Source organism: Eleutherodactylus coqui, chromosome 3 (genome assembly GCF_035609145.1).
Source record: "Eleutherodactylus coqui strain aEleCoq1 chromosome 3, aEleCoq1.hap1, whole genome shotgun sequence".
Lineage (NCBI taxonomy): Eukaryota > Metazoa > Chordata > Amphibia > Anura > Eleutherodactylidae > Eleutherodactylus > Eleutherodactylus coqui.
Window position 1 is genome coordinate 259,990,213 of NC_089839.1, and position 27,685 is coordinate 260,017,897.

The window sequence follows — 27,685 nt, forward strand, 5'->3', positions numbered from 1 at the left end:
GTCTAAATGGGCCTTTAGTTTCATTTCTGTGTGTTTCCTGGAAATCACGTGTTTTAGTAGTAATACACACCTTAGGGCATTAACATATGTTAATCATTAGAACCTAGAGCCAATCAGAAGTTTTTATGATGTTAGGGGCATGTATTTCTATTGCTACGTCATTTGGAATATATATGTATTGTGATGCTATAAATAAATCAGAAGCATACTGATGTTGACATGCATTGTGTCAGTCTCAGTGACTCGAAGGTTTGGTACTGTGTTAGGTAGTAGAGCAAAATGTGACTCAGTGACCGTGCATGCATGTACTTCTCAATAAGCAATTTGGAGCAGTACAAACCACTTGTTTTCCATAACAATAATAATATGTCCATCTTATACCAAAGCTGGTCTATAGGAACAGGGATAAATACTAATGATATTACAGAAAGTACAGGCTTTAGAAACTAGTTCAATAATCTACTAGCATCACATATCACTGTGATGGTGGAAACACAGTGTTCATGAAGGGAATAGGGTTGCCACCATACTCACCCAAAAATACCAGCCAATGTAAAACGGGCATGGCTGGTATTTTTTGGTGATGTATAGTTTACCTCTATTGTTTCAATGGCCCCTATAGTAATATCGCCCTCTTTCAGTGGCCTCAGTGGCAGTAGTACACCCCCCTAGTGGTCCCATTGGTAATAATGCCTCCATTAGTGGCACCAATAATAATAGTGTGCCTTCCTCACCCTTAAGCAACAACCATGGTAGCAAGCAAATTACTCCCTGAAGCAGGCCCGATCTCTGTTCTGGCCACCGCGGTTCCTGTAGACAGAGACCCAGCTTCCTCCCCTGGTGTCTGTGCTCCGCCTGGGGAGAAAGCAGGGTCCCTATGTACGGTCGCCAAGATGGCCAGACCGGACCTGCTTTAGTGAGTAAACTACTTGCTGCCATGGTTGCTGTCTGGCTGGAGGTGCTCATATGGAATATTTATTTTTTAACGACCATTAATTTGTAACTTAAAGGAGATGTCCCGCGCCGAAACGGGTTTTTTTTTTTTTAAACCCCCCCCCCCCGTTCGGCGCGAGACAACCCCGATGCAGGGGTTAAAAAAACCACCCGCACAGCGCTTACCTGAATCCCGGCGGTCCGGTGACTTCAATACTTACCGCTGAAGATGGCCGCCGGGATCCTCTATCTTCGTGGACCGCAGCTCTTCTGTGCGGTCCACTGCCGATTCCAGCCTCCTGATTGGCTGGAATCGGCACGTGACGGGGCGGAGCTACACGGAGCCGGCATCCTGCACGAAAGGCTCCATAGAAGAAAGCAGAAGACCCGGACTGCGCAAGCGCGGCTAATTTGGCCATCGGAGGCCAAAAATTAGTCGGCACCATGGAGACGAGGACGCTAGCAACGGAGCAGGTAAGTAAAAAACTTTTTATAACTTCTGTATGGCTCATAATTAATGCACAATGTATATTACAAAGTGCATTATTATGGCCATACAGAAGTGTATAACCCCACTTGCTGCCTCGGGACAACCCCTTTAATCACTGGCCAGGCCAGTGCTTTACCCAGCGGGGTAGTAACTCTGAAAGGGACTCACCTGGTTAAATGGGTATATACACAAGAGCACATCTACAACATTGCACCTGCCTGCATGCCATGTAGGGCTCAAGAATTTATATTGCTTTTCCCTACCGTCAACATGATACAATAGGTACTTGGATTTTATAGACTGGCAATATTTTTCTTAAGCATGCAGCATAGGAGAGACATACTATACATGTAAGTAGATGAGTTTTCAATAGACTAGCTTCCCCCATGATATTAAAGCTCATATTGTTGCGATCTCCGGAAGCTTTTCTTGTTGTGAATATATGCAGGAACTGCTGCTGTTCTTGTGTTGAGGGAAATAAGCAGATAAATAAGAAATGCATCTTCTGAGTCTCGGGGAACATGCTTGAGAATAAATTATATTTTCCTTTGGCAGCAGTAACTGTCTGAGACTTTCATGGCTTACAATGTATTATTTATCAGACTGTCAGTAACGCAGCATGACCCACATCACTTGTGATGTAATATGTATCTCTGTGAGATTATTACAAACACACACGGCACACTGGTGTCTCTGCATGCCAGAACGAAACAAAGGGAATGGCTTTCCATCTTGCCTGCGTCTTATAATAGATGACAAGATATGCCATCTGCCCCGACGGCTAGCAAGACAGTGGACCAAATACCAATTTTACTTGAGCCTCTGGTGTCTACGCCTCAAATGTCACCCTCTTTAGTCAAGGAGATCTATACTTGCATGAAAGGTTGATCAAATATGAAGAAGGGCAGGAGGAGCATATACACTAAATGTAATTTTATTAGAGACACCAATCTAGTATCGAGCTGGACCTTCTTTGGCCTTCAGAAACACAACAGTTCATCATGGCACCCATACACAGGTGTCCAAGACCCCAGGGTGTGCCAAGACAATAATCCTCACACCATTACTTTACCTTCGTCAGCCTGAACTGTTGACACCTGACAGAAGGGGGGCATTAATTCATGCTGCTAGCGCCAAATTCTGACCCTTCCATCAGCCTGGTGCAACAGAAATCTGGATTCATCTGACCAGGTGATATTTTTCTACTGCTCAGTGATTAAAGTTTGCACTCTTTTGCCCAATGGAGTCTTGCTTTAAACAGCAATGGCGCGCAAAAAGGTTCATCTGCTGTTATAGCCCATCCATGCTAAGAAACGAGTAGTTGAGCATTTAGACACATTAGCTGGAGCACCAGCATTTTATTCGGCTGCGATTTGGTTGACTGGGCACCGCCAATTCGTCAAAATGATTCTTGACATCCTCCCCTGATACATTTTGTCAACAAGATCTGGTTATGCTAGATGTTTTGCTGGGATCACCCCAATCTCGGTAGGATAGGAAATATACTAAGGTTGGCAGTTTTTGAAATACTGGCCCCAGCTAGTCTAGCTTCAATGACCGTGTTTGAAGTTGCTCAGATTGCTTGAGTTTTCCATTCTAATGTGGATTCGGACTGAAACTGATCCAAGGAACTCTTGCTCGCTTGATTTTATACTTCACTTTGGGGTCACATGTGAGAACAGGTTCAAAAATAAAAAGTGCTCCTGCGCTGCCTCGAACAAACGACCGGTTCGGACAATAATAATATTGTCTAAAAAGATTTATTCAGGTATAGGTACAACGCATTTCGTCGTTAAACACGACTTTATCAAGTACATAAATGGGGTCACATGTCTAATTTACACGCAGGGAAACTCCCATTGTGAATAGACACATGTCTCTAATAAAGCAGTTATTCAATGTATATCAATGTATCCCACGCCACACACACAAAATTGATGCTTATTATATAATGGGGCAAATTTTTGAATGCTTCTATTTATTTAAAATATTCATTTGTGTAAAGTGCTTCTAAAATGACTTTTTGAAATTAGTGATTTTTCTTATTTAGCGTCTCTGGGCCACATTGGAAAAAAAAGGAGTTGTCTTGGTCCACACATTAAATACAAAAACACTAAGGGCTTATTCAGATGACCGTATGCGCAAATGTACATGCTGCATTGCAACGCATTTGCACGTGTATTGGTGCACAGTACTGTACCTTTTGCGCACACAGAAATGCATGCAAATATGGGCATCTGGAAAAAAAACAAAAGCTGATGAGCAAAAAAGGGAAAAAAAATTTTCACGGTAACCACCACTGCAGATAATCAAAAAAGTCCTTACATAATAATCCTAATTATGCAGCGGCGTGTTCGAAAAGACTTTTAAAATTGTCAATCAGGTCCCAGGTTTGTGATCATTAATACAGAAAATGTACATATCTAAAGGCTCGTTTACACACAAAGACAATCTTTCAAACAACTGAAAGGTTATCAGTTTTAGCAATCATCTTGCATAAGGTACTAATGGGCACCAATGCTCATTAGCACTTTGTCAGCTTAATTCGCATGTAAATGAGGCTCCAGAAGCAATTTTCTAGTCCCAGCATGTGGTCTGGACTTTGCACTAAGCCGCATTGTCTTTGAATTATTTTACAATGTAATCAGCTGCTCCCGTAAAGAACACAGCTTGCAGTCCCTGCTATCTCTCTGGCTGAATGATGGATTTTATGCTCACCTAAAAACCATCGTTCAGCCGAAGAGTGAAAGATGGAAGTATTGGCATGCAACAATTATCGCTGAAAAGCCATCATTTAAATGAATTTTGAGCGATAATTGTTGCGTGTAAATGGGGCTTAAGTTATTACATCATTGGTGTTTTTCATTATTTTTTATTATAAAAGTAAAAAGAAAAGAGGGCAACATAAAACTAGCTCTCTAAACCGTTTCCATTGTCCTTCACAGTCCTCCAAACAACCGCCGTTGTCCTCCACTGTGCCATCAAACAATCCCCCTCATCTTCCAAATAACCCCCACCGCTAGGCCATATGAACTCCAGCCAGGAGACAGCGCCTGCTTCTGCATGCAAGCCAGGCCAGATAAACCTGTCCAGGCTCACATGCAGTTTGTTCACATACAATAGGGGGTGGGCACATAGCCCCCCCCCCACCCCCCGTTACCCCGGGCCTGGTTGCAGTCGCATACTCTGCAACCTCGATCATTATGCGCCTGACCTTCATAATAAAATAACAATGCTTACCTGCCTCAAAATGTTATTATGAGCCCATGTAATGTCTGATGGTGTAAAAAAAATCTCATAATGTTAAGTTTATGAGTTTATGTTGAGGCGCAGCCATAGCTATCCTACCGGTTGGACACCCCTGGCCTACAGTATAGAGTGTGCACAATTTCTGTCCAGGCTTTTCTTTCACATGCTGACGGTGTACTCTTCCGTACGGGTGTACATTCATTGCTGTGCACCAATCATTATAGCTATTGTCCGTGTACGTGTGATTCTCTCAATGTAAATGCTATGGTTCTAGCGTTTACCATTAAAAACCAAGACATTTATGAAAGGAAGACAATGGCTCACACCTATTCATCAGTTTACACCAGTTAATAAACTGATAACTGGGTACCTAGCATGATGCTGAATTATTAGAGCTTGCAAATTATTGCAAAATCCACAATCATGTATGGTTCAATACCAAACAGAATATTAATAGGTATGGCATCATACCAAAAGTAATTGGACACCTGAACAAGAATCAAAAGTAGTATTTATTTCCATATCTCAATATTTAGTGGGGCTCCTTTGGTGCTAATGACATCGTCTGGCGAGTTCTCTCAAAGAAAATGCATCGGCTTGTCTACAATGGTGCAATAAATGTCATTGCTCCATCTTCAAAGTAAATAGATGTACCTGGGTCTGCAGAATGCCTAGGGAATGCTTTTTACCTAAGTGTGTTCTGCTAACGGCTCAGGTTCCATTATGGTCTGAGGATGTTTTACGTGGCATGGTATCAATCCATTGGTTGTAGTGCCAAGAACCATGAACACGGAAGCATACCTTGACATTCTAGGCCACACATGTCAAACACAAGGCCCACGGGCCTGCCACCTGATTTTATGTGGCCCTCTGACTGTGCTTTAAACTTTAACCAGGGGTTATCTAGGCAGCCCAGGGATGCATTGGGGTCAGAGCGAAAGCGCTGCTCCAACTCCTGTTTAGTGGCCAGCGCTTTGAATTGTAGGTGCAGCTCATTAAATCAATAGGAGCTGTGACTGCAGTAACGAGCACCAGCCACTACACAAGGGTCAGAGCAGCATCTTTCACTGTTACCCCTGTGTATCCTAGCAGCTCCAGTATGACAATGCAGTGCAGAATCTGTGACTGCTGACGTCTGTGCTGAGGTGAAAGGCCAGCAACCACAGGTGCTGCAGGCAGACGGAGTGGAATGCCTGTAGGGATGCTGCCCGGCCAGAGACTAGTGGGGGGGGTTCATTGGCCTCTTGCTGGGCATTATCCCTGGGACTAATATGGGGATCACTATTACTACTGGGGCCAGTATAGGTGCCACTGTTAATACTGGGGCTGCTATGGGGGATAACTGTTACTTCTGGGGCCTCTATGAGGGTTACTTTCCACTGTGGTCACTATTATTACTGGGGCCACCATGGGCACTAGTGAAGCCACTGTAGGGGGGATTACTATTACTACTTATACCACAATGGGAGTCACTATTACTACTGGAGCCAATATGGGAGTCACTGTTACTACTGTGCCCAATATGGGGGCACTGTCACTACTGCAGCAACTATGGGAGTCATTATTACTGCTGCGGCCACTATAGGGGTCACTATTAGGTAGGGCTCATTTACGTGTGTAAGCGCATTTCAGTTGTAAAAAAAGCTACGTGTTTGCATGACCAAAAATTGCTTACTCCCTCGTTTTTCGGCTGCACCACCTTGTTTTTATGTGACAATAGTCTGGGAATGATGTAAGAAGAAACCGGCAGCATATCAGGATGCAGTGAAACCAATGGTCTTTATTCTCCCATCACCTAAACAGCGATGTTTCGGCTGAAAAGCCTTCCTCAATAGTCTGGGAATGGTCAGCAATACTTCCAACAAGACAATGTGTCTTGTCTCAAATCCAGCACTGTTTTACATTGGCTTGAGGATATCCATGTTCCATTTGGACTGGCCTGCACAGAGTCCTGACCTGAACCCTATTGAACATCTCTGGAATATGAAAATATGAACAGTGTCCATCTTCTTTGAGAGAACTCACCAGATATTCGCAAGATAGACTGAGGTAAATACCAGTTGAAGTGTGTAAGGACTGTGGATGTGGAACCACTGTGTCAACCTACCTGGTAGGTGAAGATCCAATCCACCATGGCTGATAGCCAACCCCAGCGTGGGAGGCAAGATACCAGATGAACAGCCCCGTATACTGCTAAAACTAGGAAGGCATCTTGCCCTAAACTGATAACCAGGAGAGGAAAACCTCTGCCAATAAGCGGAGTACTCGTCCAGATAAAGATGACCCCCACTGTCTTCCTCTAGGTGCTGACTTACCCTAGCGGGCCAGAACACCTATAGGACAAAGATAGAACAACAACGGGGAGTACAGAAACAAAGAAGGAACGAGATGACAAGAATAAACAGAGAAGCGGACAACAGGAATAACAGCCCACAGAGTACATGAAGGAAGAACACAGAACACAAGGTAGCAAGGTAACTGCCAAAGCAGCGCTGACATGAAGTGAAGGGAACAAACTCTCAACAACACTACAGCAAGGTCTGAAAGGCCCAGGGCAGCTATATAGGAAGGTGATTATCAAAGGAGCATCAGCTGAACAGGAGACCAGAAGCTAATAACCCTAGGAGTGCTGGAAGAGAGTGACTGTAAGCTCAGGGAACAGAATGGGATGATGCCCATATTTGCCAGACACAGAAGCAGAAGATTGTGTCTGAACAGTGCACCTAACAAAGTGTTTCATACATTAGGAGAAAGTATGCAACAGAGAGTAGCAATGTCATTAGGGGCAACGGAGCCCCACTAAGTATTTACATATGGAAATGAATACTACTTTTGATTCTTGCTCAGGTGTCCAATTACCATTGGTAGGATAGTGCACTAAATAAATGAATAGGATTAGAGATTTCTGTGTTATCCGGTGAGATTGTATAAAGATATTGTTTGTGTCATTAAAATGGTAAGATTACTATTACATATCCTGATGGGTTCTAGTTGTCATGTTCTTCATCTCCAAGCCCGTATTTGTAATCTAAAGTCAGTATCTGCCGTTTCTCTTGCTCCGCCATATACAAGTCATGCTCGTAAAATTGCAGTAACCCTGAGGTGAAATGATTTTGCTTTCTAGTTTTTCTGGCATAATCTTATAAGTATTGATTGTGTGGAGACTACACAGAATGGAAGATTGCTGCTCGGATCACCTCCTAGTTGCATTTGCTAAAAAATAAAACTTTGCAGAAAAATTTATGGTAATAACACATGTTAATAGGAATGGATTTAAGTAAAGTTAGATTAAAGCCATCTAGTGTTTGAATATAATATTTCCTATATGTCTACATGCATCAAAAGAATGCTAAGATGAAAAAAATGTGTAGTCATTCATTTGTGGAAAGATAATACATGTCAACACATTGCAACTTGTGCCATGAAGGATTAAGGCTTTGTTCACGTCATTGTTTGGGGCTCCATTTGGAGCCCATGTCACTGAATCCTGTTTAAATCCCATACAGAATATAAGCAGAACCAATTAAAATCAATGGGGTCTGTTCGGTTCCGTCATAAGATGGATCCATTCAGCCAGTGAATTCCGTTTTCTTGCTCCCATAATGGAGCAGGAAAATAGAACAAACTATCAGGACTGGAACCCAGGACCTTCTGCTCCCAGATAGGCAGCTCTCCCTGCAAAGCCATCCAGGCCTTTGGACAAGTTCCCCTGCAACTTTAGCATGGTTCCTGGATCCTGCTATCCAGTTTCTTTTCTGGCTCCGTCCTGTCCCTCATTAAGCTTGATATATAAACCTGTCCCTGTCCCTTCATGCATTGTGTGATTATTGTGCTCCAAACCTTGATCAAGTTCTACTTCCGCCTGCTCCTCTGTGATTCTACTAAGACCTCCCCTCGCTGACCCCTGGCTTCCCTTCTGACTACGCTACCCACCTCATCCATCTGTACTGCAAACTGAGACCTCCTGTTGCTGACTCCTGGCTCTTCCCTGACTACTCTCCAGACCTGTGGCTATTACACCTGAGGCTCCAACTCAGTGCCTGAAACCGCTACACCCACTATGCTAATGTGAACAAGCCCTTACAATGGTTGTCTAGTTGGATGTAATTTTTTTTTTTTCAGGTTTGGTTAAGAAACAATTTTCTGGTTTTGTGTAAATAAAACTTGTTCATTGTATAAAGAAAATCTACACAACTAATTCTGCTACCAATTTTCGGATATGTACTTATAGTCATTTAATGAAATTCTTGTTTATATTCAAAGACCGAACCCTTTTCTAACATCATCTTATTTTCAAACAACTGTGATATGTGGCAATGTTTAAATGTGGATTATAGCATATTTTATTTCATATGTATTCATTATACAATGATTAAAGGGGTTGTCCCGCGCCGAAACGGTTTTTTTTTTTATTCAATAGGCCCCCCGTTCGGCGCGAGACAAACCCAATGCATGTGTTAAAAAAAACAAACCGTTTAGTACTTACCAGAATCCACGCGCTGTGGCGACTTCTTCCTTACCTTAGCAAGATGGCCGCCGGGATCTTCACCCACGATGCACCGCGGGTCTTCTCCCATGGTGCACCGTGGGCTCTGTGCGGTCCATTGCCGATTCCAGCCTCCTGATTGGCTGGAATCGGCACACGTGACGGGGCGGAGCTACGAGGACCATCTCTCCGGCACGAGCGGCCCCATTCACCAGGGAGAAGACCGGACTGCGCAAGCGCATCTAATCGGGTGATTAGACGCTAAAATTAGACGGGACCATGGAAACGAGGACGCTAGCAACGGAGCAGGTAAGTGAATAACTTCTGTATGGCTCATAATTAATGCACGATGTACATTACAAAGTGCATTAATATGCCCATACAGAAGTGTATAACCCCACTTGCTTTCGCGGGACAACCCCTTTAAGCTTTATTTAGATTTGACTGTAAACCCCCATTACAGCTACTATATATTCACATCTGAACACCACTTTACAGTTCTATGAGTACTAATTAATGAACATGATCACACAATTATATTGCATGGTCATGAGATACTTTTGCTAATAAGTAGATTTGAGTCCCATTTGACATTACTTATGGTAACGTGTAGAGATGAGCGAACGTGTTCTTCCGAGCTTGATATTCGTGCGAATATTAGCGTGTTCGGGATGTTCGTTATTCGTAACGAACACCATGCGGTGTTCTGGTTACTTTCACTTCCTTCCCTGAGACGTTAGCGCGCTTTTCTGGCCAATTGAAAGACAGGGAAGGCATTACAACTTCCCCCTGTGACATTCAAGCCCTATACCACCCCCCTGCTGTGAGTGGCTGGGAAGATCAGGTGTCACCCGAACATAAAAGTCGGCCCCTCCCGCGGTTCGCCTCAGATGCCGTGTGAGTTAGATGAGGGACAGTGCTGTTTGTACCGGAGCTGCTGTAGGGAAAGAATTGGTAGTTAGTGTAGGCTTCAAGACCCCCCAAAGGTCCTTATTAGGGCCACTGATAGCTGTGTGTTGGCTGCTGTTAGCAGTGGCAATTTTTTTTTCTCTCAAAATCGGCTCTGCAGAGCGTTGCACTTGGCATTAGGGACAGAAGTGCTGCATAGGCAGGGAGAGTGTTAGGAGTGAGTGTAGCCTTCAAGAACCTCAACGGTCCTTTCTAGGGCCATATTTAACCGTGTGCAGTACTGTCCAGGCTGCTGTTAGCTGTGCTGCATTTTTTTTTGCTTCTCAAAATCGCCTCTGCAGACCATTGCACCCTCCATTGATACTGCAGGGAAAGAATTGTATAGGCAGGGCCACAACACAGTTATTATTCATTGAATATACGCAGTGCTGCCTTTTGGTGCAAAAAAACGGAAAATAATTCTATTTGTCCTGCCTCTGTCCGTCCTAACGCCGGTGGACACGTGTCGGCTGCGTGTGCAACCTGTAAAAATCAGACGCACCCAGCTACGTTTTACTCCTGGCTTTGCCATTTGCTTTCCTTAATTGGGAAAAAAAATACCTGCTCTGCCACAGTTAATAACTCTGCTACCCTCACGTTCTGTGACACATTAGCAGGAAAACAGCACAGTTATTAAACTTCTCATGTTCATAGAATATATGCAGTGCTGCCTTTTGGTGCAAAAAAACGGAAAATAATTCTATTTGTCCTGCCTCTGTCCGTCCTAACGCCGGTGGACACGTGTCGGCTGCGTGTGCAACCTGTAAAAATCAGACGCACCCAGCTACGTTTTACTCCTGGCTTTGCCATTTGCTTTCCTTAATTGGGAAAAAAAATACCTGCTCTGCCACAGTTAATAACTCTGCTACCCTCACGTTCTGTGACACATTAGCAGGAAAACAGCACAGTTATTAAACTTCTCATGTTCATAGAATATACGCAGGGCTGCCTTTTGGTGCAAAAAAACGGAAAATAATTCTATTTGTCCTGCCTCTGTCCGTCCTAACGCCGGTGGACACGTGTCGGCTGCGTGTGCAACCTGTAAAAATCAGACGCACCCAGCTACGTTTTACTCCTGGCTTTGCCATTTGCTTTCCTTAATTGGGAAAAAAAATACCTGCTCTGCCACAGTTAATAACTCTGCTACCCTCACGTTCTGTGACACATTAGCAGGAAAACAGCACAGTTATTAAACTTCTCATGTTCATAGAATATACGCAGTGCTGCCTTTTGGTGCAAAAAAACGGAAAATAATTCTATTTGTCCTGCCTCTGTCCGTCCTAACGCCGGTGGACACGTGTCGGCTGCGTGTGCAACCTGTAAAAATCAGACGCACCCAGCTACGTTTTACTCCTGGCTTCGCCATTTGCTTTCCTTAATTGGGAAAAAAAATACCTGCTCTGCCACAGTTAATAACTCTGCTACCCTCACGTTCTGTGACACATTAGCAGGAAAACAGCACAGTTATTAAACTTAGATTATTCATTCACTAGAGGCAGTGGGGCCTTTCGTTTTCAAAAAAGGGAAAAAATTATATTTGGCCTGCAGTCTTGCGCCAATTTATTAGCTGCCTGTGAAATCAAATCACTGGTAATACAGCATGCTGAGGGGTAGGGGTAGGCCTAGAGGACGTGGACGCGGCCGAGGACGCGGAGGGCCAAGTCAGGGTGTGGGCACAGGCCAAGCTCCTGATCCAGGTGTGTCGCAGCCGACTGCTGCGCGATTAGGAGAGAGGCACGTTTCTGGTGTCCCCACATTTATCGCCCAATTAATGGGTCCACGCGGGAGACGGTTATTAGAAAACGAGCAGTGTGAGCAGGTCCTGTCCTGGATGGCAGAAAGTGCTTCGAGCAACCTATCGTCTACCCGCAGTTCTGCGCCGTCCACTGCTGCCAATCCGAATCCTCTGTCTGCTGCTCCTCCTTCCTCCCAGCCTCCTCACTCCACTACAATAACACCTGCTCAGGAGCGGGAACACTCCCAGGAACTGTTCTCGGGCCCCTGCTTAGATTGGGCAGCAGCGGTTCCTCTCCCACCAGAGGAGTTTATCGTCACTGATGCCCAACCATTCGAAAGTTCCCGGGGTCCGGGGGAAGAGGCTGGGGACTTCCGCCAACTGTCTCAACAACTTTCTGTGGGTGAGGAGGACGATGACGATCAGACACAGTTGTCTTGCAGTGAGGTAGTAGTAAGGGCAGTAAGTCCGAGGGAGCAGCGCACAGAGGATTCGGAGGAAGAGCAGCAGGACGATGAGGTGACTGACCCCACCTGGTGTGCAACGCTTACTCAGGAGGACAGGTCTTCAGAGGGGGAGTCAAGGGCATCAGCAGGGCAGGTTGCAAGAGGCAGTGCGGTGGCCAGGGGTAGAGGCAGGGCCAGACCGAATAATCCACCAAGTGTTTCCCAAAGCGCCCCCTCGCGCCATGCCACCCTGCAGAGGCCGAGGTGCTCTAAGGTCTGGCAGTTTTTCACAGAGACGACCGACGAACAGTGGTGTGCAACCTTTGTCGCGCAAAGCTCAGCCGGGGAGCCAACACCAACAGCCTCACCACCACCACCATGCGCAGACATATGATGGCCAAGCACCCCGCAAGGTGGGACGAAGGCCGTTCAGCGCCTCCGGTTTGCACCCCTGCCTCTCCCCCTGTGCCCCAACCTGCCACTGAGATGCAACCCCCCTCTCAGGACACAGGCACTACCGTCTCCTGGCCTGCACCCACACCCTCACCTCCGCTGTCCTCGGCCCCATCCAGCAGTGTAGTTCAGCGCACCGTCCAGCCGTCGCTTGCGCAACTGTTGGAGCGCAAGCGCAAGTACGCCGCCACGCACCCGCACGCTCAAACGTTAACCGTCCGCATAGCAAAATTCATCAGCCTTGAGATGCTGCCGTATAGGGTTGTGGAAACGGAGTCCTTCAAAAGTATCATGGAGGCGGCGGCCCCGCGCTACTCAGTTCCCAGTCGCCACTACTTTTCCCGATGTGCCGTCCCAGCCCTGCACGACCACGTCTCCCGCAACATTGTACGCGCCCTCACCAACGCGGTTACTGCCACGGTCCACTTAACTACGGACACGTGGACAAGCACAGGCGGGCAGGGCCACTACATCTCCCTGACGGCACATTGGGTGAATTTAGTGGAGGCTGGGACAGAGTCAGAGCCTGGGACCGCTCATGTCCTACCCACCCCCAGAATTGCGGGCCCCAGCTCGGTGGTGGTATCTGCGGAGGTGTATGCTTCCTCCACTAAAGCACCCTCCTCCTCCTCCTCCTCTGTCTCGCAATCAAGATGTGTTAGCAGCAGCATGTCGCCAGCAGTCGGTGTCGCGCGGTGTGGCAGCACAGCGGTGGGCAAGCGTCAGCAGGCCGTGCTGAAACTACTCAGCTTAGGCGATAAGAGGCACACGGCCCACGAACTGCTGCAGGGTCTGACACAGCAGACCGACCGCTGGCTTGCGCCGCTGAGCCTCCAACCGGGCATGGTCGTGTGTGACAACGGCCGTAACCTGGTGGCGGCTCTGCAGCTCGGCAGCCTCACGCACGTGCCATGCCTGGCCCACGTCTTTATTTGGTGGTTCAGCGCTTTCTGAAAAGCTACCCACGCTTGTCAGACCTGCTCGTAAAGGCGCGCCGGCTCTGCGCACATTTCCGCAAGTCCCACACGGACGCTGCCACCCTGCGCACCCTGCAACATCACTTTAAGCTGCCAGTGCACCGACTGCTGTGCGACGTGCCCACACGGTGGAACTCTACGCTCCACATGTTGGCCAGGCTCTATGAACAACGTAGAGCTATAGTCGAATACCAACTCCAACATGGGCAGCGCAGTGGGAGTCAGCCTCCTCAATTCCTTTCAGAAGAGTGGGCCTGGTTGGCAGACATCTGCCATGTCCTTGGTAATTTTGAGGAGTCTACCCAGGTGGTGAGCGGCGATGCTACAATCATTAGCGTCACCATTCCTCTGCTATGCATCTTGAGAAATTCCCTGCAAACCATGAAGGCAGCTGCTTTGCGCTCGGAAACGGGGGCGGGGGAAGACAGTATGCCGCTGGATAGTCAGGGCACCCTCCTGTCTATTTCTCAGCGCGTACAGGAGGAGGAGGAGGAGCATGAGGAGGATGAGGAGGAGGGGGAAGAGACAGCTTGGGCCGCTGCTGACGGTACACCGGCTGATTGCCTGTCATCCTTTCAGCGTGTATGGCCTGAGGAGGAGGAGGAGGAGGAGGAGGATCCTGAAAGTGATCTTCCTAGTGAAGACAGCCATGTGTTGCGTACAGGTACCCTGGCACACATGGCTGACTTCATGTTAGGATGCCTTTCTCGTGACCCTCGCGTTGCACGCATTCTGGCCACGACGGATTACTGGGTGTACACACTGCTCGATCCACGGTATAAGGAGAACCTGCCCACTCTGATTCCCGAAGAGGAAAGGGGTTCGAGAGTGTTGCTATACCACAGGACCCTTGCGGACAAGCTGATGGTAAAATTCCCAGCCGACAGCGCTAGTGGCAGAAGGCGCAGTACCGAGGGCAAGGTAGCAGGGGATGTGCGTAGATCGAGCAGCATGTACATCCCAGGCAGTGCAACAGTCTTTAAGGGCCTGGCCAGCTTTATGGCTCCCCACCAAGACTGTGTCACCGCTCCCCAGTCACGGCTGAGTCGGCGGGAGCACTGTAAAAGGATGGTGAGGGAGTACGTAGCGGATCGCACGACCATCCTTGGTGACGCCTCTGCCCCCTACAACTACTGGGTGTCGAAGCTGGACACGTGGCCTGAACTAGCGCTGTATGCCCTGGAGGTGCTTGCTTGTCCTGCGGCTAGCGTCTTGTCGGAGAGGGTGTTTAGTGCGGCTGGGGGAATCATCACAGATAAGCGTAGCCGCTTGTCAACCGACAGTGCCGACAGGCTAACACTCATCAAGATGAACAAAGGCTGGATTTCCCCAGACTTCTGTTCTCCACCAGCGGACAGCAGCGATACGTAAGCAATACGTAGGCTGCACCCGCGGATGGAAGCTACGTTCTCTCTCACCATCCAAAACGGGGACATTTCTGCTTCATCAATCTGTGTCTAATATTCCTCCTCCTCCTCCTCCTCCTGCTCCTCCTCCTGAAACCTCACGTAATCACGCTGAACGGGCAATTTTTCTTAGGGCCACAAGGCTCACTCAAATAATTTTTCTGAACAATTTTTATAAGTTTCAATGCGCTTAAAAGCGTTGGAACTTTAACTTGAACCAATTTTTCGTTACACTGGGCTGCCTCCAGGCCTAGTTACCACTTAAGCCACATTAACCAAAGCGATTAATGGGTTTCACCTGCCCTCTTGGCTGGCCATGGCCAATTTTTGGAATGTACATTAGTACTGTTGATACAGCAATTTTTGTGGGCCCTCGCCTACAGTGTAATCAAATTAATTTTTAGCCCACCTGCATTACAGCTGACGTTACCTCAGCTGTGTTGGGCAATGCAATGGGATATTTTTATGTACCGCCGGTGGGTTCCAGGGAGCCACCCATGCTGTAGGTGCACACAGAGTTTTTAATACATCTGTACACTTCTAAAGAACCCCAGTCTGACTGGGGCATGCAGTGTGGGCCGAAGCCCACCTGTATTACGCACGACATTACTACCTCAGCTGTGTTGGGCAATGCAATGGGATATTTCTATGTACCGCCGGTGGCTTCCTGGCACCCACCCAGGCAGTGGGTCCACAGGGAGTTTAACCTACATGTGTCCACTTCTAAAGAACCCCAGTCTGACTGGGGCATGCAGTGTGGGCCGAAGCCCACCTGCATTAAGCACGACATTACTACCTCAGCTGTGTTGGGCAATGCAATGGGATATTTTTATGTACCGCCGGTGGGTTCCAGGGAGCCACCCATGCTGTAGGTGCACACGGAGTTTTTAATACATCTGTACACTTCTAAAGAACCCCAGTCTGACTGGGGCATGCAGTGTGGGCCGAAGCCCACCTTTATTACGCACGACATTACTACCTCAGCTGTGTTGGGCAATGCAATGGGATATTTCTATGTACCGCCGGTGGCTTCCTGGCACCCACCCATGCTGTAGGTGCACACGGAGTTTTTACTACATCTGTACACTTATAAAGAACCCCAGTCAGACTGGGGCATGCAGTGTGGGCCGAAGCCCACCTGCATTAAGCACGACATTACTACCTCAGCTGTGTTGGGCAATGCAATGGGATATTTTTATGTACCGCCGGTGGGTTCCAGGGAGCCACCCATGCTGTGGGTCGACAGGGACTTCACAATAGGGAGTTGTACCTGCCTGTGTCTATGAATTAAAAAGCCCGGTCTGACTGGGGCATGCAGACACCTTGACAGAATGAATAGTGTGTGGCACATAGGTTCCCCATTGCTATGCCCACGTGTGCAGCTCCTGATGGCGGTGGCACAGGATTCTATTTCTCATTGCTTCTGTACAGCATTGTGGGCTATCGCTCCGCCACTTTTAAAGAGGGTCGCTGCCTAGCCGTGCCAACCTCTGCAGTGTGTGCCTGCGGTCCCTCGTCATGGCAGACGCAATTCTAAATAGACATGAGCGTGGTGTGGCATGAGGGCAGCTGAAGGCTGCCCAGGGACACTTTGGTGTGCGCTGTGGGGGGGAGGGGGGGCGGTTGGGCAGCATGTAACCCAGGAGAAGTGTCAGTGGAGTGTCATGCAGGCAGTGATTGTGCTTTGTTGGAGGTAGTGTGGTGCTTAGCAAAGGTATGCCATGCTAATGAGGGCTTTTCAGAAGTAAAAGTTGTTGGGAGGGGGGGGGGGGGCCACTCTTGCCGGTATTGTGGCTTAATAGTGGGACCTGTGAACTTGAGATGCAGCCCAACATGTAGCCCCTCGCCTGCCCTATCCGTTGCTGTGTCGTTCCCATCACTTTCTTGAATTGCCCAGATTTTCACACATGAAAACCTTAGCGAGCATCGGCGAAATACAAAAATGCTCTGGTCGCCCATTGACTTCAATGGGGTTCGTTGTTCGAAACGAACCCTCGAACATCGCGGGAAGTTCGTTCCGAATAACGAACACCCGAACATTTTGGTGTTCGCTCATCTCTAGTAACATGTATTTCGGAGTTGTTCCTGGCTGCATCTCCCGTTAGTAGATCCAATAGTAACCATTCAACAGTTGGCAGAATAATGGGTACTGTTGTTGAGTGAGCCATGTCATATCGGAAGCATCTACTGTATAGAAGCGTGAAAGGCTTCCAGCATCATGCAGTTGAGTTGGCAACAGTAAATCATGATCTGCTAGGCACGTCTCCTGCCATTATTTTAGGGTAATATCATCTACAGCGAATACACTACAGATTTTCCGACACAGAATTGCATGCGTGAAATCCAAAGCATGTTACAGTACCAGCAAAGTGGATGATATTTTAAGAAATCTCATCCACATGCTGTGAGAAAAATCCACTGCAAAAAATCCATCCCATGTGGAAGTATCCTGATGGGAGTCACAGCCAAGAGCAACTCTAGAGGTAAGATTTTAATTGCGGACCTCTGAAACACATCCCTACATAGCTGAGATAAAAGGGGCTATGTGAAGGTACAACTATTATACAGCCTGCAAAATTGCATTTCAAGCAGCTGCACCTCCCTTACACAACTCATGATGTTCTCTGTAAAGGAACATTTACATATGTGGGAAAATGTGAGAGTTTTGTGTGTTGCAATACACACAAAACTTCCATGTAAAGACAACCTGTTATGTATAATGGTTGTATCTACATTGGCGATTTTTCACTCGCACGTTCTATTTTCATCCGAGTATATTATGAGAATAGAACATGCAGATTACCATTAAATAACTTTTGCAATTAGCATTGAATAATCGAGATGTGACCCCTTTACTTTTTGTATTTAGGACCTAAAGAATGCTTGTGCCAAATTTCATGTTTGTTCGACATCGGGACGTTAGAGAATTAGAATAGGTACATTACATGGGTTGACACTTCCTTTTGCAATTAGCATTGAATAATCTAGTTGTGACCCCTTTACTTTTCCTATTTAGGACCTGAAAAATGGGAATGCCAATTTTCATGTTTGTACGACAACAGGACGTTAGAGAATTAGATTAGGTACATTACGTAAGGGTGTACTTACTTTTGCAATTAGCATTGAATAATTTGAGTTGTTACCTGTTTACTTTTCCTATTTAGGACCTAACGAATGCTCCTGCCAAATTTCACGCTTGTATGACACCGGGAAGTTACATTACATAGGGCTGACATTACTTTTGCAATGAGCATTGAATAATAGAGTTTTGCCCCCTTTACCTTTCCTATTTAGGACCTAAAGAATGCTTGTCCCAAATTTAATGTTTGTACGATACCGAGAAGTTAGAGAATTAGAATAGGTACATTACATAGGGATGCACTTACTTTTGCAATTGGCATTGAATAATCGAGTTGTGCCCTGTTTACTTTTCCTATTTAGGACCTAAAGAATGGTAATGCCAAATTTCATGTTTGTACGACACTGGGATGTTAGAGAATTAGTAACGAGTCAGTCAGTGAGTGAGTCAGTCAATGAGTGATAGTAAAATATTGTATATCCAACAGCACATGGAGATATAGATACCTCCTGGTGTTTTCAAAGCCTTAATCCAAGGTGAGGAGGATGATGCAAAGCCAGGTTAGATCCGGATCAAAGACCAAATAAATATCCACTGTAGTAAAGAGCTCCAGGCAGCATCAGATGAGTTTAAAATCCTTTTATTCCTCCATAGTAAAAAGATTGACCGCCAACGTTTCGACCTACATACCGAGGTCTTTGTCAAGCTACAGTGAGTCAGTCAGTCAGTGAGTCAGTCAATGCGAACCTTTGCCTTTATATAGTTATATATATATAGATAAACCAGTCACTCAACAGCAAGCTAGACAAAAGTTGCACAAATGTTGTGGTCACCTGACTTTTCTGAGACTTGATGTTGGTGTGTAGTCACAGCCTAATTCAGCATCTCTCACTTCTTTCTTGGCATTCCCAATTTTCCACAATTAATCATTTTTGAATAGGTGTAACCACATCGCAGCCCCCTGACATTCTGCTTGCAGGGATGGGGGTGCACTTAGCACTTTTCTCTTTCACCGATTTCACTCATTTGGTAATAGATGAGCTTATACCATTTAATTCATTGTACCTTTATACCTTTGTCTAATTTAATGTGCAAGTTTTTTCACAATTTTCTTTATTGCGAAAACAACCCTACTTAGTAGAAAATGAAGTGAGAAATAATTTTTTGGCATTTTTGTTTCAGAGTATATTCTACGACACCCTTCACAAATGATAAAATCGGGTTACTACTTCTTTTTCCAAATGCCTTGGTTTCCTGAACTCATGTATTCTGTAAATGATTACAAGGTGAGCTGACCTAGACTCTTACATTACAGATATCATTATAGATACCATTGAAGTTGTCATTTATCAGAATGTTTGCAGAGTTGTTAAGTAGTCAGTCTTTCCATTTCCATTTTACAGCTCACGTAATTGGTACATAATGTGCTTTGGCATGACATGGCCACTGAGACAGCCCCTTTACATTTCTTTTATTTCTCATGGTCTATCATATTGGAAATGGAAAACCAGCGCATGAGTCATGTGTTTGTGATTTCTATTGATCTATTGTAAACTTAACCCTTTCCAATCCACTGTCTGACCTCTGAAGACATTATGATTTAAGGCTGTTGGGGTTCTCTTATTGTATATTGCCAGCCTCTCTGCTGTCGGAGTCTATCTAGCGTGTCACCTCATGCAGTATTGGCTCTAGCCAGCATATAGCGCCATTGTATAACAGCAGAAAAAGAGTAAGCCCCCTAGGAAAACACGATAGAAATTGGATTGGAAAGGGTTAAAGGAATAATCAAGAATGAAGAATTTTTTTCCCCAAATCAGTTTAATCTACATGTTCCTAATTATTTTACATAGTGCAGGGATGAACAAGTGACAGATATCCGCTCTGCCTAAAACGTATTTCCCTAATGTGAAAAAAAATCCCAGTAAATATAAGTCCTTGAGTTCTAAAGTTGTTAAAAAAAACAATCCAGTCACTTTTAATGACATTTAACCCTATAACTGCTATAGGGGTTAACACCCTGCCTTCCTAGGTTAGTGAACGTAAACTCAAGTTATGTGATAATACTTCCCTTGCTCCATTATTGCTCATCTCGGCATTGGACAGTCATCTTAGAACCTTTTTGTGCATGTTTGAAATCTAATTGGCGCATAAATAGAAAAAGAGAAAAATAATGTGCCAATCAGATTTCATGTTCAAGGCCACTAAAAGAAATATGTGGGCCCCACATGGGCACATAACATGGACCATGTTCAGAATCAGGTTTGCCAATTCTTACCTGTATCCATAGGATAGGCTAGTGCAACTAATCACTAGAACGGAGTCTCAACAGTGGACCCCGATCAATCAGACCTGCTACTGAGACCCCTGGCAAACAGCTGATTTTACCAGGGAAAGTTGCTACAAGCTGCAGTGGTTGCTACAGTGTTACATGCAGCCAGTCAACTAAACGGGAAGTGAGTGATGTTGCCTGTTAACTACCTGACCCTAAAGCTCCAGGGTTTGTGTGGAGCAGGATCAGGATGAGATTACAAAGAACAGTCTTAATAGAATACTGGCAGAAGTACCATATCCTGAGGTATTTCAAGATATAGTATAAGTGATCAAATGGTTGGAATTTCAAGTCCCCTAGAAAAAACGTTAAAAAAAGTAAAAAGTCTTTTATTATTGTAAAAAATGATACTAATGGAAAAAAAAGTTTTCCTATATTCATAATAATAATAATAATAATAAGCATAATTGGTACCACTGTATTCTTAAAATTCCGATCTATTAAAATAACGCAATATTTATCCCACACAGTGAATGTCAGCAGAAAAAAAAATTTCACAACGCCAGAATTGCAATTCTTCTAGCCTTCTTGATCTAGTGATCAAAAAATTGTACGTGCTACAAAATGGTAGCAAGGGAAACCACATATCATGCTTCAAAATATAAGTCCTCTCAAGTCCAGAAAGATTTTTTAAAAAGTTACAGCAGCCAGAACATAGCGACAAAACATATATTTTTTAAAGATTTTAATTAAAAAAAAAAAAAATAACTAAATAAATTTGGCATTGTTTACATCTACCCATAGACGTCTACATTGATGGAAAAATAAAAGAGTTGTGTGTGAGACGAAAAACTGAAAATTTAGAATTAAAAAAAAAGAGGCCGCGTCCTTAAAGGGATAATGGGTCTCCACTCTGGTCGAGAGGGAACCTTGAGCTAGGGTCTAGAGATGAGCGAGCAGCACGCTCGGATAAAGCAGTTACTTGAGCGAGCATTGCTGTGCTTACTGGTCCGAGCAGGCTCGGGGGGCGGCGGGGGTGAGCGGGGGGTGAGAGAGAGAGATCTCTCTCACTCTCCCACCCGCAACCCCCCGCTCTCCTCCGCCTCCCCCCGGACCATGCTTGCTCGAGTAACTGCTTTATCCGAGCGTGCTCGCTTATCTCTACTAGGGACTAGAGATGAATGAACGTGCTCGTTTAGGGCAATTAGTCGAATGAGCATTGGTTTTTTTGAGTAACTGCCTACTCGGGCAAAAAGATTCGGGGGGGAGGGGCGTAGCAGGGGGGAACAGGGGGAGCTCTCTCTCCCCCCTGCTCACCCCTGGCACCCCCCAAATCATTTCGCCCAATTAGGCAGTTACTCAAAAAAGCGATACTCGCTCGAGTAATTGCTCTAAACGAGCGTGTTCGCTCATCTCTACTAGGGACCCTTCTTTACGATATCCCTGTGCCCTAACAGGAAAGGAGTTGTTAAGCTTTAATGGCTTTAAAAAAATAACGGCACAAAATGTTTAGCAATGGGGAAAATAAATAAGACACTTATTAGTAATATATTCATATTGCAGGGGAAAGGCTATTCCCATTTTCCTGGCAGTAGCAGAATTTTGTGGGTCCTATCCACTGAAGTAAACACATCCTTGTCCCACTGATTACTATAGATGTCACACTTTGGATCTTTCTACTCCGTTAATTTAATTACCTTAGATAAATGATATTACTGCATCTGTAACGAGTATCTATTATGGTCTGCCATAGCATCGATGTAGTGGTAAACAGCAATTTAAAATATAGCCAGCCTAGGAAGTAGAAGACCAAAATAGATAATCTATATGTGAGAAAGCGAAGGATATTGAGAGTGCACTAAATTTCAATGGCACCGTTATAAATCTGTATGGGTTTTGGCAACAGAATACTATTAGAATCTAATTTATGATAATGTAAGCACTCATTAGCCACACAACACATAGGAGAAATGCATTGCAGATATTAAAGGAATAACCCTAATGCTGTTTTGGCTTCACTTACCTAGACTAATGATCGATCCTAAATATGATGAACTGCTGTTGTTCTTGTAGATGGGGTTACTCAATGAGGTCACTGGTTCCTAGTGACTTGATAGGCTGCATTCTCATGAATACTGATTGAGCCTACAAATGGTTGCCTCCACTGTATGTAGGTGAGAGATGCACTTTAAAAAAGTTAGCTAAAATATGTCTAGAAGTACATATAGTATTGCCATTCCACGTGCAATTTGATATTGTGTTTGTACTTTTTTTTTTCTTTTGTAGATCCTTAAAGATCTGTTTACTAGTAAGTCAACTGGAATCAGGAAGCACAATTTCCGGTTCACAAATGAGGACATGGAGGCCTATCTTTACGTGTTTTCACAACCAGGAGCCCTCAGTGGTCCTTTAAATCACTATCGTAATATCTTCAGGTGAGTGCATACTTTTAGCAGCCTATGATGTGTATGCCATTGTTAAACAGGTTTAAAACTCTAGTTAGGGCAGGGGGTTTCCAGGGAGAATACTATTGATGATCTATCCTCAGAATAGGTCTTCAGTAATTGATCAGCTGGATCCATCGCTCGGGACCTCAACTGGTCAGCTAATTGTGTAGCAAAATTAAGGCTCATTTACACGCAAAGCCAATCTTTCAAATGACTGAAATATTGACAGTTTTAGCGATCATTTTGCATAAAGTGCTAATGGTCATTAAGGCTCATTAGCACTTTATCAGTTTCATTTGCAAGCAAATGAGTTTCCGGGAGCTGCTTGTGGAACTCAGCAGGTGGTCTGAGCTCTGCAATCAGCTCCTTTGTTCTCGCAGGGGCTGTCATGGGCTGCTGGGTTGAATACAATGTAATCAGACTTTTGTCCCTTAAATCATTTCAGTCGTTATCTATTGGATTAACTGTCAATATTAATTACCTCCACTTGCCCCTGGCTCTTATTCATCAATTTCGGCTCCTCTTTGTTTATGTGCATCATCACAGGCTACTTACTGATAGTGACCAGCATCAGTACCCTGTGTCTGGTGGTATCCAGAGCTGAATAAGAATTGGAGTTGCTGAGGAGAAGTGATGGGTATGAAAAATAGGGTTTGGTCTGGGATCCGAATCTCAGGATCTTTTTTCTGGTCTGAATTTTTCAATTTAGAACAATTTTATGTATGGATTAAAGAGCTTATCCAGGCTTTGTAAAATTGTAACTTTAATGGGGAGTTCCCATCTTGGCCAAATATGGCTGCAATAGGAACACCACTCTGTACGAGGAGGCCGGGTGGACAGAAACAGCCAAGCACGGCTAGGCTACACCATTTCCATAACTCCTATAGAAATTAATGAGAGTTATGGATGGTTACAGCATATAGAGATCTCTATACATGCTCTCTATATGTTGTGGCCATACAAATGCACCAGACCTAGTATAGCAACTAATAAAGATCAATCCAATGAGAATTATGCTATTTTACCTACAACATAAAGATAAGTGCACATAGTAGGCTAGGTAAATTTAACATCAGGAGAGGCAGAGATTGTGGACACACTGACTGCAGATCTGAGAGCTGTGTTAGTGTGACAACTAAGAATACATCCTAATGACCTTTGTACTAGAGAAGTTGAATGCCTAATGACAAGCAGTGGTTGCAGAGGTAAAACAAAAAAGTTCTAAGGTAGATTATAGGATTGATGACAGTTACACACCCACAGGCTGTTAGATGAGCTTAAGTTGTGTGAAAAATTTGTGTTGGCAATTTTATCACTGGCAATATATTATATTTTTTAACCCCTTAAGGACCAGCCTGTTTTGTTCCTCAAGGACCCGACACTTTTTAGGGATTTTAGCCATGTGGTTGTGTTACTGCCCTATTTTTTTTCCTTTAGCTATCAAAATTATTTTTGCTGCATTTTTTTCTTACGTGACACAGAGGGCTATTTTAGATCTTTTTCTCTGCCTTTTTTTCAGTTTTTTAGTTTTATTGGGGTTAAAAAGCGAAAAAAAATATGATTTTTTTTACATTTCTAGTTATTTTTTCTTTTAATTAGTATGAAGAGATGAGCGGGCATATTCGTCAAGGCGATTTACTCAAAAGAGCATCACCTTTTTCGAGTAACTGCTGGCTCGTCCCTGAAGATTCGGGGGGCCGCGGGGGGCGGGGGTGGTGGCCGGGAGAGTGAGAGAGATTTCTCTTCCTCCCTATCCCCTACGCAACACCCCGCTCACCCCCGAATCTTCAGGGACGAGCCAGCAGGCACTCGAAAAAGGCAATGCTCTCTCGAGTAAATTGCCTTACCGAGTATGCCCGCTCATCTCTATTAGTATGTTTACATCAAAATAAAGTATGAGAATGGGTTCCTCATTTTGTTTTGGACTTTTTGATATAAAATATGTATGGTTTTGGATTACAGGGCACTTATAGCATTGGTTTTGGGTTATTTTCTTTCTTATCTATATATTGTTGTTTTATTCTGTAATTTTGTTTTACTTATTTATGTAATTATGTTTTTTATCATCTGTCCCCTATGAAGTCATATAAGACCTCTGGGGAACATTCACATTTTTTTTTTTTATTTGACACTTTCCCACTGTTGCTGGGGCATCCATAGGAGCCCTAGTTACAGGGGAAAGCAACCCCTGTAGTGACATTAGTCACTAGCTGAGCTGGTCAGGGTTTAATATGATCCTGCAGCTCTGCTGTAATAGGGAACCCCTGTGTACTCAGGGAAGGAAAAGGCAGAAAGGTTTAAAAACCCCTCCTGCCTTCTCCTCCAGGTTATCAGCTGTCACTAACAGCTGACAACCCATGCTTCCTCTGATTGATTGCAGAGCAGGAGGCTTAAATCCCCGCCGTAATTTCACATAGGCTGGGTTTTAAAGGGGTTGTCCCGCGCCGAAACGGGTTTTTTTTTTTTAACCCTCCCCCCCCCGTTCAGCGCAAGACAACCCCGATGCAGGGGTTAAAAAAGAACACCGCACAGCGCTTACCTGAATCCCCGCGCTCCGGTGACTTCTTACTTACCTGCTGAAGATGGCCGCCGGGATCTTCTCCCTCGGTGGACCGCAGGGCTTCTGTGCGGTCCATTGCCGATTCCAGCCTCCTGATTGGCTGGAATCGGCACGTGACGGGGCGGAGCTACACGGAGCCGGCATCCTGCACGAGCGGCCCCATTGAGAAAAGAAGAAGACCCGGACTGCGCAAGCGCGTCTAATTTGGCCATTAGACGCCGAAAATTAGACGGGCTCCATGGAAACGAGGACGCTAGCAACGGAGCAGGTAAGTGAAAAACTTCTTATAACTTCTGTATGGCTCATAATTAATGCACAATGTACATTACAAAGTGCATTAATATGGCCATACAGAAGTGTATAGACCCACTTGCTGCCGCGGGACAACCCCTTTAAGCCCAGGACCAGACTCCGTATATTTACTGTGCCTGGTCCTAAATGGGTTAAATTGATTTCAAAATGTAAAAGTACATTTTTCACTAGAAATCCAGTAATTTTACTTCTCGTAAGTGACAAAAACACTTGAATTACTCAAAGTGAAGTATTGACAGTAATTTACAATTGTTCATCCTGGTAAAGTGGTTGCCTCATTAGAGATAAACCCTTTTAGAATCTGATCATCTCAAGTCCCACTCCTGCCAAACATCTGAATTTACAAAGACAATTGGAGGTCAACCAAGCGTTTTGCCTCCAGCTTGGCAATGTAGTATTATATGACGGCATTGAGATTTATGGCCATTCATGTAATACAGAGTCCCTCAGAACAGTTGCCGTTCCAGCCCATAGAGAGGAGTCCCTTACATCCTAATAAGCCATATTAACATTAGTTGTCTTCTTGGAACAATACCTTTAACTTACTACGGTGGTTCATTTATGAATATTAGCATAGCAATATCAATAAACGATATAAGCAATACAAAAATAACTTGTGTTCCCTTTCCTCCATACAGCTGCCTACCATTAAAACATCACCAGGTGACCATGCCAACTCTACTACTATGGGGAGAACTTGATGCGTTCGTTGAAGTGGAGATGGCCGAACTAACGAGAGTTTATGTGAAGAATTACTTCCAGTTATCAGTATTGTCACAAGGCAGCCATTGGCTTCAGCAAGATCAGGCAGACTTGGTGAACACCTTGATATGGACTTTTCTACATGAAGACAGATTTCGAATAAAAGACTGATTTCGGCACTATTATTTAGACACCTAAAAAGGTCTACTCTTGATTTTAAAGTCTTCTCTGCTAGAAAAAAAAGAGAAAGTCATCTAGTGGGAAGATGGTCTATTTATTAACTAAAAAACAAAAAGTTATCTTAACAAAGGGCCATATTTAGCTTGTCTCAGTGAACATGGTCACTGTACTGTGTCTACTGTAATGTCGCTGTGTATTATAAAACAGAGAGGATTGTCCCGTGAGCTGTGTCAATTGTCAATGCCAGTCTGATTTGTAGTGTTATATTTTGCACATATACATGCCTTAACATTTCTGAGTTTACACAGTACAAAAACAAAAAAAAAGTCATGGACGTCTTGGATATATTGCATTCTTTTGAATTGTTGTGTGGTGCCTTGTAAACTTTTTAAAATTTAAATACAGGGGTGCCGGTGGCCAACTGGTCACATGGATATAATTTAGTTCTTATTTTTTTACTACATTTTGTAACATCACTAAAATGTTGTCACTACACAGAATGGCCTGTCCTGAACCTATGACTCTTCGTATTGGAATCTGTTACGGTGGTTCTGTACATTTATGCTGTTTGTCGTTGATTATAAGGATGTGAAAAATGAAATGTTTTACCTCACCTTAATTACTAGCACAATGTAAAATATACAGTTATACTGTGCATGTGTGTCTTTAGTCTGATTACTTGAGATGGGCACAATATTTTAATACTACAACTTGCCTAACAAGAAAAAAAACTAAGCTATGAACATTCCTAAGGCGTCATAGGCCTCTCGCTAGCCAAGCCAGAAACCTACTGCACACTGATGAGGGGGGAAGAAAAACCAAAACAGCTGTCTGTATATGGATTCTGGCTTGGCTTTCAATTTCCAATCATTGTTATAAAGACCTGTATAAAAACTCATACATTGATTTGAAGGAATGCTGCCATCCAATAGGTGGCACTGCAGAGATATTGTTCCATCTTCCTTATTTGCATATATTTCCGAGAGGAACACGCATGGCTTAAGAAGTCTCCT

The 27,685-nt window shown here is 44.6% G+C and overlaps 1 protein-coding gene across 1 annotated transcript in view; it reads left to right on the forward strand.

The window, feature by feature from the left end:
• EPHX4 (epoxide hydrolase 4) overlaps nucleotides 1-27,289 on the forward strand; it is an 83,531-nt gene extending 56,242 nt beyond the window's left edge. Inside the window, exons 5-7 of the mRNA XM_066594745.1 lie at nucleotides 19,385-19,488; nucleotides 22,758-22,906; nucleotides 26,429-27,289. Coding sequence (XP_066450842.1) covers nucleotides 19,385-19,488; nucleotides 22,758-22,906; nucleotides 26,429-26,663 — 488 coding nt within the window. The 3' untranslated portion in view covers nucleotides 26,664-27,289. The remainder of the gene's footprint in view (nucleotides 1-19,384; nucleotides 19,489-22,757; nucleotides 22,907-26,428) is intronic.
• Nucleotides 27,290-27,685: the final 396 nt, after the last annotated feature.